At 39.2% G+C, this 13,587-nt stretch overlaps 1 protein-coding gene across 1 annotated transcript in view; it reads right to left on the reverse strand.

Moving 5' to 3' along the window:
- The window catches only part of TENM1 (teneurin transmembrane protein 1), a 227,434-nt gene that overhangs the window by 45,813 nt on the left and 168,034 nt on the right, over nt 1–13,587 (reverse strand). Inside the window, 2 exon segments of the mRNA XM_009997127.1 lie at nt 8,827–9,059; nt 13,064–13,084. Coding sequence (XP_009995429.1) covers nt 8,827–9,059; nt 13,064–13,084 — 254 coding nt within the window.

Raw genomic sequence — 13,587 nt, forward strand, 5'->3', positions numbered from 1 at the left:
CTCCAGCAGGAGCTACTGCAGTTCTACCACCACACAGGAGAGATGGACCCTGAAACCAATGTGAAGGCTATGCAAAGACCATGGTCTTCTGTATTTCAGTGGGGAAACTGAGGCACAGAGGGCTTGCTGCATTCCACCAGCAATGTGTACTACAGCCATGTCACAACTCATGCCTGGTCCTGGTATGTACCAATCTAACACTTTCGGCAGAGTTCTTGCTGCATTCAATTTGTTAGACTTCTCTATATTGCATGAACTGTAAGTAAGATCTTTTTTTTATCTGAAATGAAGAAAATATAGCTAGAAAAGCACTTCTATTCATGTTAGGTTTGTGAAAACCTTTCTACCAAAACTGCTCAATTTCTTGCTTTAAACTACTTCATGAATTCCCATTTAAAGTTGCATAACTTTGCAATTATAGCAGCTGCTGTGCACAGCCAAGCTCTTTTAATAATGAATTTCTGTTCTGCTATACAGAATGAAAGGCAGAGGACTTGAACAGATGGATCGGACAGTGGTATATATGGTTCTTGATTTTTGTCCCCTGCACTGAGCACAACTGAAGGCTGCATGTAATCTGAGTTACAGAACACTTGTCTGCTCACCAGTTTAGGATCACAGACAGCAGTTCCACAAACCATTAAAACAGAAAAAAAAACATAAACCAAATTCCCTCACTTCCCAGTCCCATTTCCTTATACTTTAATTTTATAGGAGCAGCTGTAGCCAGGGGCAAGGAAGGGTAAGTAGTCTTGGGGGGCAGGGGCAGGACCAGGAAGCTCTGATAGGGAACACAGATCCCCCATGGGGTTGGGAGAAGGGGGGACAGTCTCCCCAGGCCCCTGGCTCCCTCAGAGGAGCTTTACGTTTTAATTAGAGACTAATGGTGCTTTTGGAAAATACAGGATGACTGGCAAGCTCATGGATGTTATCTGCTTCTGCTTCAACTACAAATCCAGAAGGCTGAAGGTTTGAAGGTGAGCTGAGGTAATGAATGTATCTAAGAAGGTTTTTTTTTGGCATTGGGGGGTGACCACTGTGTTCCAGATTTTGTCAAGGCATACAATTTCTGTCCCTCATGCACACTCAAAAGACTGCACTGAATAGACCTGTGCACAGAAAAGGCCAGAATTAGATGTGTCTGCAGGGCTGGAGCCAAGGGCCAGCTGCCTTCTCAGAAACAAAAGTTAGGTATGGGGAGCAAACTGGAAAATCTCTTCTGACACAAATAAGCTATTAAAACATTCACTCAAAGCCCCAATTAAAGCAAAAAGAAATTCAGCTTGGTTATTAATGACCATATAACAGCCAGTATATAAATCTGATTAAGTTTTTCCAAATGTTATTCTGAGGAAATTCACATGGCAGAAACCAACAGAGCAAACCACACTCACAGGACTCTGCCTTCTGTGGTGCAGCTAGACATCTGCAGAAGCCTTCTTGACAATAGTTTATAAAGGCTTGAGTCATGATCTAAAGTTTAGTTTATACATGGATAAATTTTCTCTTCAGAAAATGAGAAGGGCTGTGTTGATGCTGCTACCACAGTTCAGGACCAGAGAGCAGGAGGAGCCAGGCCCTGAGGCACCTCCTGCTGCTCTCACTTAGGGGTTCCTGTCCAGACTTTCTCCTGCTCTGGTCAGCTTCATGCTGTAAAGCTGAAGCATAGGAATTATTAATACATGGAAAAGCTGCTAGTAAATTTTTCTAGGCTTTTTTCTTCAGGGATGTGTGAAGACTGGAGGCAAAAGTCTCTTCAGACTTATTGCCATCTACAACTTCCTGAAAGGAGGTTATAGCGAGGTGGGTGTTGGTCTCTTCTCCCAAGTTAGCAGTGATAGACCAAGAGGAAATGGCCTCAAGTTGTGCCAGAGGTGGTTTAGACTGGATATGAGGAAAAAAATTCTTCACCAAAAGGGTTGTCAGGCAGTGGAACAAGCTGTCCAGAGAAATGGTGGAGTCACTGTCTCTGGAAATACTTAAAAGATGTGGTGCTGAGGGACATGGTTTAGTGGTGGACTTGGCAGTGCTAGGTTAGTGGTTGGACTTGATGATCTAAAGGTCTTTTCCAATCAAAATGATGCTATGATTCTGTGATTCAGTCCCAGCCTTCTTCTAGCCTCCTGAGAGTCTCTTCAAGACTCTTTTTAAGAAGCCACAGCCATGCTGGTCTGCTGTGGCAGGGAAGGTGAGAGAAACCTGATGAGAGGGGTAAATACAGCACTCATCCTGTGTCTTAGTCTGCCTTTGCAGCAGGGCAGTGCTGCACAGCAAGGAGCTGTGCTTCTGACCTGGGCAGTGCAGCCCTGGATCGGATCCATGCCATGGATAAGATGAGGCCAGGATCTATCACTAGGGCAAGTGCATCTTCTGTTTTACGCAATTTCCCTGTGAACAGATGGCTGTGTTGGCTGCAAACCAGCCATTATATAAAAATAAAAAATTATGCTGCAATGAAATACAGCTACTCAGCTGTGTTGCTGAATGGATTTCAAACACTGCCTATATAAGAAAGTCAAAGATTCTTTAACATTAACAGCATACATTTTGCTCTCCAGTCATTGCAGAAAGGCAATCTGCAAGGGAAGCACACATGCCAGTGTGATGGCATGAACAAGCCCCTGTCTTCAGTATTTGTACTGAAGACATTAAATTTCTAATAAGCCAGCTTCTTCAAGTATCAGTGTCTGCATGTTCAACAACAAACTACTATTTCCAGTGCTTACTTCTGTTTCCTGAAATGACATGACTTTGTAACTTTAAAAAAAGTACTTCTACATTTAACTCTCAGACAAATACCCTATATAAGGCATCCACTGGAAAACAAAACAGATTTCTGGCTAAACTGTCCCAATTTATTCATTATTAGAGTTGGATTTATTAATGCTCCTGTCACATCTTGCATGATGCTTCACATAATCTGTACTCTAAGAGCTTATTTTTAATCCTTTTCTGACGTACAATGTAATGCAGAATCAAATCACATGCAGCACTTCAATTGTGCTTTAATCACCAAGAAACTCGGAGAGGAAACCTGAGCACGCTAAGTGTAATGAATTGCACTGAGTGCAAGTAGGAACACTGCTCACTCCATGAGTGAGTAAAAAAGGTCACTTTAAGATATCTTTTCTTTGCCCAGAGAATGAGATGTAGTTTGTGTTAGGCTCTCAATCTGATCCAGTTTTTTGAAGGAACTGTAGCACTAAACTGCGTACCCAGCTGACACAGTCTTTGGGCACAAACGTGACCTTTTGCACAAGTGACAGACCTACCTTAAGAGACTCTTCATTAAACACTGATGTCTGAGTAAAGACAAAATAAACTTGTGCAAGAATTTAGTATTGCTCTTTGACTCAGGGCTGAGCACAATCTGTTTTTCTGAGTAACGTGATTGTACCGAAGGACTATTTTTAGCCATGTTTAGTCATTGGAACTGTCTTATATAGGACTACATTTTGTACCTGAACGTAAAACAGTAGCTCTTATGAACATCCATCTCAAGCGGATTTATGCACAGACATCTTGGAACAATATTTGTCACACTTAGATGTCTTTTGATCAGAACCATTTAAATTTTAACTCTGAAAATGAACTGATCTTACTGCAATCACACATGGCTACCAAGTATCATCACTAGAAAGACTCTGCAGAAGTTCTGGTCTTTATAACTGTTTTCTGCACAAAATAGTACTTAAGAGATGGGCTAAGCACTACCATGATGAACACAGAAGGCTGACTATAGCCTACCCTGTTATATGTCCTTAGGAATAATTTTGGTTAAAGAGTTATTTTCCTTGACGTATCTGCCTTAGTGCACATACATACACAATTACCAATGCAAATAACACTTTGAAAGCAAACTGATAACTTTTGTGTGTAGTTCTCATAGGTACAAATTCAAAATATATATGATTATTAAACATAACATTTCAGTCTAGAAATTTAGGCATTTCAAGATTCTAAAAATATGGATTAAAAGTAATACAGTAAATTCCCAATTAAAGTATTTTCTTCCCTCCCCAGACCTATCATAGCCTGCACTTGTGTTCTAAGAGACTCTTTTTGGGAACAAATCCTTTTTGAACACATCAATAAACAGCAGCTAGAGCTATATGTTTCTCACTTCTTGAAATACTACATTTTTGCTCAGCTAAAACTTTGCAAATGAGCATTTTAAACTGAAAACTTCTAATTAAACTTCTAAAGAATTTATAAAAGAATACCTAAAACTACTGGTGAGGACTGATAAAAGAGAATGCCACCTTCTGCTGAAGAAAAACTGTATTTAGAAGAAACTTGCAATTCTCATAAAACTTTTAATAGGAAGAAGTGAATCAAATTGGTTAATTACCATTTTATGGTTGGTAAAAGGGCAAATTACATGCCATCCATTTCTAAACTTCTAAATGTCTCCGGTGCTTTTAATTAAAGCTGCCATCTAGCAACTAATAAAGCAATTTTATGCAATTAGTTATTTATAGGTTACCATAATACACCACTCAAAATATGATTCAAGTGATTTGCAGTCTGTTGCTTTGTGATCTCTGTCATCTTTACTACATTACTGTCTCCGTACTAGTGGCAAAATATTCAGCAGTACTTTGTCAGCCAGAATCCAACCTGAGTCCTTGAGTGCTGTTCTCTTCATATGCATATCAGCAAAGTAGGAGCAAACAGCAATTTAAACCACTGACTGTGGATGAAAGTGTCCTGCCTCCAGCCTGAAACATGAGGGCTGGGGTCACTCTGCTGACAATGGTTAGCAGAAAGTGAATGGCTTATGCATTCAGATGAAGGTTGGATGAAATTTAGGGAAACTCCAAAAAGTTTACCTTAAATGTTCTACAAGATTCCCACATTTCTGAAATCATAGGTAGCAAAGACTACTGAAGAAAAAAATAAGGAAGACATTTTTCTGAATAAAAAATGGCATGAATTTTCTGCTGGTTCTAGGATGCATCCATGACAATTATTTGAGGCTGCAAATCACCTTGGTTTGTCTACTTCTTTATGCATTGCTAATGAAACACCTCTCCTCATTCTACTTTCCTGTTTGAATTCTATGGAAATGTTGAAAAGGTCTTAAAAATTTACAGAATAGCAAAGATTGCTGAATAAACACTATTGATCACTACCTATGACAAAAGGGTCTTGTTTTCACAAAAGGCTATATTAGGAATTTACTCTGCATCCCACTGAAGGTAACAGGAATCTTTTAGACAAGCAGGAGCAGGCCTTTAATGAGCTACTGTCATTTGACAAATGTAAAGGTTTAATCTGCGCAGTTGTTCCTACAGCTTTATTTACTTTAGAAAGTATTGCTGCAGATGGTGAGCAACACGACTGATTATTTCAGGATGTAACCTACTGGGGCAAACACATTTTCAAAACAATGATTTTTTAAAATTAGTATTTCCTTATTAAAGCAATTTCAAGCAAAATGAATAAAACTACACTGCAGAACTGATTTTTTAATTTAAGATTTCGTGTTGCTAGTTCGTGGTCATGGGTCTGAGTGAAACAGGTTCTTGCTACAGCTGTGCATGAAATATTTTTAGGCATAGAACTTCAGGCTTCCACATTTCCCTGGTGCTTACTCTGAGGTCACTGCATCTGTAGTGAGGTCACTGCACTACACTCAGCTACTCTGCACTCAGCATGCAGTCTGTAATTTCTGGAGGCCCTGGCTGTACACACAGCTTGCAGACAGTGTGTGCATCTATCTTCTAGTTCTAGAGTCTGGTCTGGATGCAGGAGTCAAAAAGCAGTCACTGCAGGACCTTAGATACTCAAAGTTTTGTGTTTAGTGCTTGGGTTTCCAAATGCAGTGAGTCACTTCTGACGCTAAGGGCTCAGTCAGCAGAGACATCTGTTGTTTTCACATAAGTTACTTGGTCTGTGTTTCTACCACAGCTGTCCTGAGTGAATGCTCTGAGGTGGTCACAAAACACAAGGTAATTGGAATCAGATGTTAATCTAAGACACTTTTCTTATTAAACTGACTAAGAGACACTTTAGCTCAGCAAAAATGTGGTAACTTGATTGTCTCAACCTTTCACTGCCTCTGTCAATTAAGCTTGGAAAGGCAAATCTATTTACATGCCTAAAGCTCACTGATTTCAGAAGGGCAGTGTAGGTAAGTGTTTAATGCCTCTGATCCAGGCATTGGCTTTGCAGTTCGCTAAGGAGAACAACTCCCAGGCACTTCTATCAGTTTTAGGGCTTCTTACTGCTCCAATACTCAATGACTAATCTAGTTAAAATCAGGAAACTATCCTGTAGTGCTTTAGTATAAATATTAATTCAGATTGTTTAAATCATAGTGTAGGTGACTGGATGAGCCATAAATATTTTTTTTTTTTTCAAAAAATCCCCAAACCCACCAAACAAAATTCCACACCCCAAAATTAAAATCTGTTACTCAGTAAAGTTCAAGTGATTAGAATTCTATCAATGATTAATATCTTGTGTAGTTACTTCTTCATTTTCAATATCTTCTTGTGTAATAAATGCATTCATCTTGTCACAGATCTTGTTTTATGTCCCCACCTTGTATCATTTCACATTCTGCTTAAGTATTTGGTCATCTATTACATGACTCATTAGTCTGAAATCTCTACAGAATTAAAGAAAGTTGCAGTAAAAATAATATATTGAACTTCAAATTTCAACTACATCACCCATGCATGTTTAAAAGCATCTTTGAAAGTCAGCTCAACATAGAATAGTGGAAGATTAATGTTCACTAAGCTCCATCTCTAGTCCTTCACAGAGATGGGGAAGCAGACTGAAAAAAGGTACATGTTTGTTACCTGCAAAATAAAAGTTGTGGAAAGAGGATCAAATAATAATTGATTAGTGTGACTTCATGTTGGTTTCCTATCTGGAGTTTAATTCCTGGTCACAAGGCAAAGGCAGTCTTGCCAAGTAAAGATCATGAGAAATAAAAGTTAATGAAAGCCTTAAATCATTAAATAATACTCTAGGACTCTCCCAAAAACCTACTTGCAAGCCCAGTGAAGCAGAAAAGCCATGGACCTCAAAAAAGTTAAAACAGCATTTAAAGGAACTTTCATTCAGAAAAGTAATGAAGAAAGAGTATTTGAATTTCCACTTATTTACATACTTCTGAGGATGTTACCAAACTGGATTAAGTTTCACAGGGATTACAAAGTAGGTATTTCTTACAATTTTGCAAATGGTATGGACCACAGGTGGATGCTGCAGTTTGCTAGGCCATGTATGAAAAGACCACGTGGCAGCCCACAGTCCCTTGAGATTAAAATCCAAAACATAACACATCTGACAATTTCAAACTGATATAATTTAGAGTAGATGCCTAAATCAAAAGCAGCTGGGAGTCATTACCTGAATTTGCCAATACATGAGCCATTCTCTGCTAACAGTTAATTTATTTTATATTTTCTGGCTATCCCAGAACTCAGGAAATATACTTTTATTCCTCTTAAATTCTTTAAGGCTAGAACCTTCTGTTAAAGAACCTATGCATGGGTATTTTTAAAGTAAATAGCATGTTACAAATTTTCACCAACATACTTCCCCAAAAATAATAGAACAACTCATTGTATTGTAATTAGATATAAACAATTGTAATCAGCAATGAAATATTGATAATTTTCCTGCTAACAGATCTGAAAAGCTTTGTTTTCTGCTATTTTAAAAATTGATTCATTACATTAATTAGCTTCCTGAAGATTAACATTTATTTGTTCTTACCTCACACTTACTTTCTATCATTAAAGGCATGTTAAAGTCACTCTATAATTACAATATCTCTAGCTAAGCCTTAAAACAGGATTATTTGCTTGGCTTAGAGATGTTCCTACCTGGATATACATTCTAATCTCCTACTGATACATGCTTCCTCATTAGCTCATGAAAAATAATCAGACCCCTTCCTTTGAGCTAGTCATTTGGAGGGAGCAGTCTGCTGCAGTGGAGCACGTTAAAAGCCCATTCTGGGTTCTGCCATGGACCTGCCTTTTGCTCCAGAAATTTCAGTGGGAGTTGAGGGTGATCAGCTGCTTTAGAGCCAGCAGGGCGAGGGAGGTGATTCTATCCCTCTACTCCTCACTTGTGAGACCCCATCTGGAGCACTGTGTCCAGTTCAACACAGGAGGGACACAGAGCTCTTATGAGTGACTCCAGATAAGGGCCACGAAGATGATCAGAGGGCTGGAGCACCACTCATATGAAGACAGGCTGAGAGAGTTGGGGCTGTTCAGGCTGGAGAAGAGAAGGCTCTGAGGAGACCTTACAGTGGCCTTCCAGTACCTGAAGGGGCTACAGGAAAGCTGGGGAGGGGCTTTTCACCAGATTGAATAATGATAGGACAAGGGGGAATGGATCAAAACTGGCAGAGGGAGATTGAGGTTGGACATGAGGGGGAAATTCTTGAGTGTGAGGGTGGTGAGACACTGGCACAGGCTGCCCAGGGAGGTTATGGAAGCCCCACCTCTGGAAGTGCTCAAGGCAAGGTTGGATGGGGCTTCAAGCAACCTGGTGTGGTGGAAAGTGTCCCTGCCTAGGCAGGAGAGTTGGAACTAGATGATCTTTAAAATTGCTTCCAAGCCAAACCATTCTATGATTCTATTTCAGAGGACAGTAGCTGGAGGTCGCTGCTCATGCTACTCCCTCCCATAAAGGGCTGGTTGTATAAAAACACGAGTGAACTTTATGTACTTATAGTTGGTTAAAACATCACCTCTAACCCATTTCTTTACTTTCAGTTGCATTTAAGTTTGTAAATAAAAGCAAAATGATAGATGACCAATACCAAGTACTTCAGAGACTCTCTTTTCTTACCTCTTGGACTGTTGAGAGAAGCCTCGGATGCCTTTCCACCATCTCCACAGTGACTCTGGTCAAACGGAAGGCACTGATCACCCGTTCCTGCCACCACGTCTGCATTTTTGGCCAGATCCTTTGTTTCAATGAGAGATTTTGCCTTGTATACTTTTCTGGTGTTGGTATCTGACAAGTAAAGGGATTCTGACACTGGGTCAACAGCCAAATAGTATTTATGTGCAGGGCTGGTACTAAAGAGAAGAGAAGAGCATCAAAGTTAAATTCTTTTTCTTTTTGATCTCTGTTCATGGTAGCATAACACTTCTGCAGATATCTGTTCAAAGCTTCAGAGATGACAGAAGCATAACTGCGACCAGCTCTACTGCACCTCATGCAAACACCACAGCTGAGCAGGAAGGGACCAGTACCAGCTGTAGAGCCTGACCAGCAAACTACATCCCAGACAGTGAGCTTCTGCAGAGAGGTATTGGTGGAGACAGTCCACTAGTACCAAGCAACCCAGCACACTAGAGTGTGTTTACTAGAGTAAAGATCACTAGAGTGACTTCAGCTTAGTTATAAACATTACTATCAAAAGCAAGGTAATTTTTCTATACCTGCTAACTCCTGTTACTCTTGGCACTGAAAACAAACCTATGACTTGCAGCAAAGTGAAGCACAGACTGTTCTGCATGGGCACAAATACCCACTCCTGGTTATTTTTATCTGTTTCTAAACCTTAGGAGATATGAAGGTGTGAAATATGGTGCCTTAATTCATGCTGACTGTATTGTCAGGAGCAAGGCAGAAGGCCAAGTACTGTCAGTGCATCTAGACATGAATTAATGCACCATAATTCATGCACTGAAGTGCCTTATTGAGATTATAAAATGTTATTTAAAAATATTTACATATGTTAATTACATAGTGAGGATCATAAATTCTAGCCAGAGAACTGGGCTGCATCTTATTAACCAGTAAGACTTTTTGTTTCTTTCTGAGTGGAAAGTTAATTTCCAGTTTGAGGAAATTGCCTAAGCACATGACACACCATGCTAGTTTCCTGTGCCTGGTGACTGCAGTGTAGACAATAAAATAAAATCCTAGATAAGTGTAGCTCCTTTAAATAACACAGTCATTTACTGAAAGTGTAGGAGACAGGCAGACCAATGTCCAATGCGAGTGGTTTGGTGCTCAGGCACTGGTTTTACCACTGCTTGGGTGGTTTCACCTGTCGGGGAGGAGGAGACAAGACACTGCCCAGCCCCCATCCCTTGTAACTCTACATGGACCTTTCCTTTAGGAAATTAGTTACTCCTCTCAGTTTTGTCAGTTCTGCTTTGGGTGGGTTTTCCAATGCTCTGTGTACTGCTCCTTCTGCAGGGCTGGCTTTTCACGCCACAACAAACCAGAAGAAGAAGAATCTAGATAAAATAAAACTGAAGAACAGGCAGAGGCTCCAGGACAGGTATATAATGTCTGAGAGGATACTGACTTAATGTTACTGATTTGATTTCAGGTTGATGGAGACTCTTTAAATAAGTCTTTGCTTGGCCGAGGCAGATACTAATCTTTATTAATCATCTATTAGACAGTTCTACCTTATTGAGCAATGCTGCAAAACAATGTAAAAAATAATAACCAATATATTTTGTTAAGCAATCTACTGTGTACTCTATATATTTCTAAGAAAGTTCTAACAAATGATCAGCTGAAATCTTCTTTCCATTCATAAGTGGTACGGCTAATGCTGTACCATGATAAATATGATAGAGCTTGGACTTAACTGCCCTCACTTCTCATTCTCCATCCAAAAAGGGCCAAAACCTACTCATCATCTCTGAGGACAGGGCCACAAGCTTGAGTGGCTTAAAGCCAACCTTAGTCATAAACATCTATAAAAGACAGAAGGGGGAAATATAAGGAAAGATATTTTCCCACAGTTGGGAAACAGAGGTGAGAAACAGTCGAAGGAAACACAGGGAATGCAAGGATAGTGGTAAAGATGAGTAAGAGGATGACCGAAAAGCAATTAATGCTGAATTATCACCAGTATTATAAAATTTTGTTTGTTGAAAACATTAACTGTCATATGTGCTCTCTGGAGTGAGCTCAGAAGAGACAGGCCAGCCAGAAGATGACTTTTTAATAAAAAACTGCTGTGGAAAAAGTTTCAAGGAGAATTCTAGATGTTAAGCTTATAGTTCATCATGCAGAAACTGCAGAGAACGAGGGGTCATTATGTACTCTCCTTGTAGACACATTTTCTGTCATCCTTGTCATTACATTTAATAGACCGGCTGTTAGAAAACTCTTGATGTTTACACTTAAAGCCTTGCATACTGAAATGTTTAAATTTAAAGAGTATTAGTAAAAAATGGAACAAAATCAAATACCCACTCTCTTTGCAGAAGTTTGCCATCAAATCTAAATCTGAGTTTATTTCAGTGAGCCTATTAAAAACTTTATCAAGGAGACTAGGATTTACAATTAACTTTCCAGGACAGGATATTACTATCCTGTAGTAAAATTTTACCCTGTAACCCCAACGCCTAGTTTCCATTTTTACCAGTTATTAAGCCACTTTGTAATTTCTTAATAAGAATCCTGATGACAAGAAAAAGAAATGTGATAAATGGTTTTTAACAGCTAAATGTAAGATCAGTGGCCTGTTTACTGGTCTCCAAACTCTACCCAGTTTTACGCAGTATTTTCTTTGTTTTGGGGAAAAGAACCCTTTTTCACTACTTATTTGGAGACTAAAAGTTGTGTTGAGAAACTGCATTTTGAAGCCTTTTCCTGCTTGGACTGTCACGAGCCTCTGACACCTTTAGTTGTTGCTTCCACTTGTTTCTTTGAGCATCCTAGAAATTTCCACCATGACTCTGGCCTTCAAAGCCTCAAGAGAATGGCATACAGTGAGACTGCTGAGTACTCCCACATAACCTCAAAGTCTGTATTAACTTCAAGTGATTTCCTCCAATTTTCTGCAGATTTCACTTGGACAGAGTACTCACAGAGGCAATTATTTCTGTAATTAATAGGGCTGGGTACTTGAGTATTGTCACAACTAGATTGAATAAGGCTTAAATTTGTCTCAAGAAACTAGTACTAGCGAGAAGGTATTAAAAAAATATATATATACTTTACAAAAGAAACCCCTGAATTAAAAACCCGATTCATGTTCTGAACACATTACAGAATAAGCATGTTGAGTTTGCTGCTTTAGTTTACAAAGATACTGGTCAGTTTAGAATAAAAGCGAATAGAAACAATCCTTCAGTTAGAAAAAGAACCTTGCACTTACCAACTAGGAATTATTTTTTCTTTTTAAGTTTTCATTGCAAAACATGAGATGTGGGATCATCTGTAAGCAGGCTGGCAGATAATCAATAGTACTCCATAGTATTGTGACTCAACCGAGTCATTTGAACCAGCACTCTCATTCTGCAAACACGTGTTTAGTCCACACTCTGCTTCCTACCATGCCATGAAGTTACCAGCTCAGGTTGTGATAGTGCTGGTTTATTTATTTCATGTAAGTAAAAATGCTTAGAAGTTCATTTCTAAGGATACACTTATTGTAGCCTGCAACATCATTTCTGCAGCTGGGTTGGTAGAACCAACTCTCTCACCGTCTGTCGCAGAAACCCAACGTGCAGCGTTTGTCCTTTTGAAGAAATCCCTACACTGCAATACCAAAATGCTACTGGAAAGGAGGAAAGCAGCTTGCTTTAGCTGGAGATGCAAGAACTGAGCTGTGATGCAATAACATCATCCTCAGTTCTGGGGCCTGCTGTGCACCCTCTATAACTGTGGCAGGCTTTAAAGTTTATAGTGTCCTAAAACTGCTAAAGCACAGTACTTCTGTGTGACTTGGAAGCCTTTTTTTGTTATCTCTGTGTTGCTAAAACTCCACTTTTCTTGTCTGGTTATATCTATGATCATTCAAACACCATGTGAGATGCATATGACAACTATGAAATGCATTCCTAGCTTCCGAGTTTAAACCTCTCCATCTCTGCTTTGTGATCAGCAAACTAACTTCTAGAGGGAGATTTCCTTCCTTCAAAGGGAACAAATCAAACCTACTTTACCATAAAAAAAGGTGAATTTGATTAATGTTTTTATGTATTAAATTTGTTTCTATGTATAAATTTTGCACATTTTTCTATATCTAGACTTCTAAAATGACTTTTATAAGACTGTTTCCTCAAACATGGGTCACAGGTTACTATTACTGTGTTTTACTTACCTGTGTCTTGTGTCTCTGTTCCTGGTAAGAGAGGTCAGTTCAGGTTTAAAAAAGAAAAGGAGAAAAGAAATGTTAGTTGTGAACAAAGCTGCATTCTCTTCCTAACTTCTCACAGAGCTGTATCCCAATAACAAATATTGTTTATCCTGGTAATCAGTATTATTTCTTTCTCTTAAACTGCTTCCTTTCCACCAACTACACATTACCAAGTTAACTCTGAACAATCAGAACAAAATGTTATCACCAGCAGTATTAGCTAGTTGGAGATTCATGGGTGGTAAGTAAGAGAAATTTAGTTTACCAATGTCTGAAATCTTTCCTGCCTTCCCCTCTGGTCCTGAGAGGGAACAGGAAGCTGGAGTCATAATTGTAGGGAAGTCATTAATGGTGTCACAGGCCCAGCCTGAAATACGTCAGTCTGCAATGCCATGTTTCCTCTGCTCTGCTTAAACTCAAGTCATATTCTCTGTTATAGATGAGGAGCAATTTAGACGTATTGATTTTAAACATAAGTCTGTCTTCAG

Source organism: Chaetura pelagica, unplaced genomic scaffold (genome assembly GCF_000747805.2).
Source record: "Chaetura pelagica isolate M959 unplaced genomic scaffold, ChaPel_1.0 scaffold344, whole genome shotgun sequence".
Classification (NCBI taxonomy): Eukaryota; Metazoa; Chordata; class Aves; order Apodiformes; family Apodidae; genus Chaetura; species Chaetura pelagica.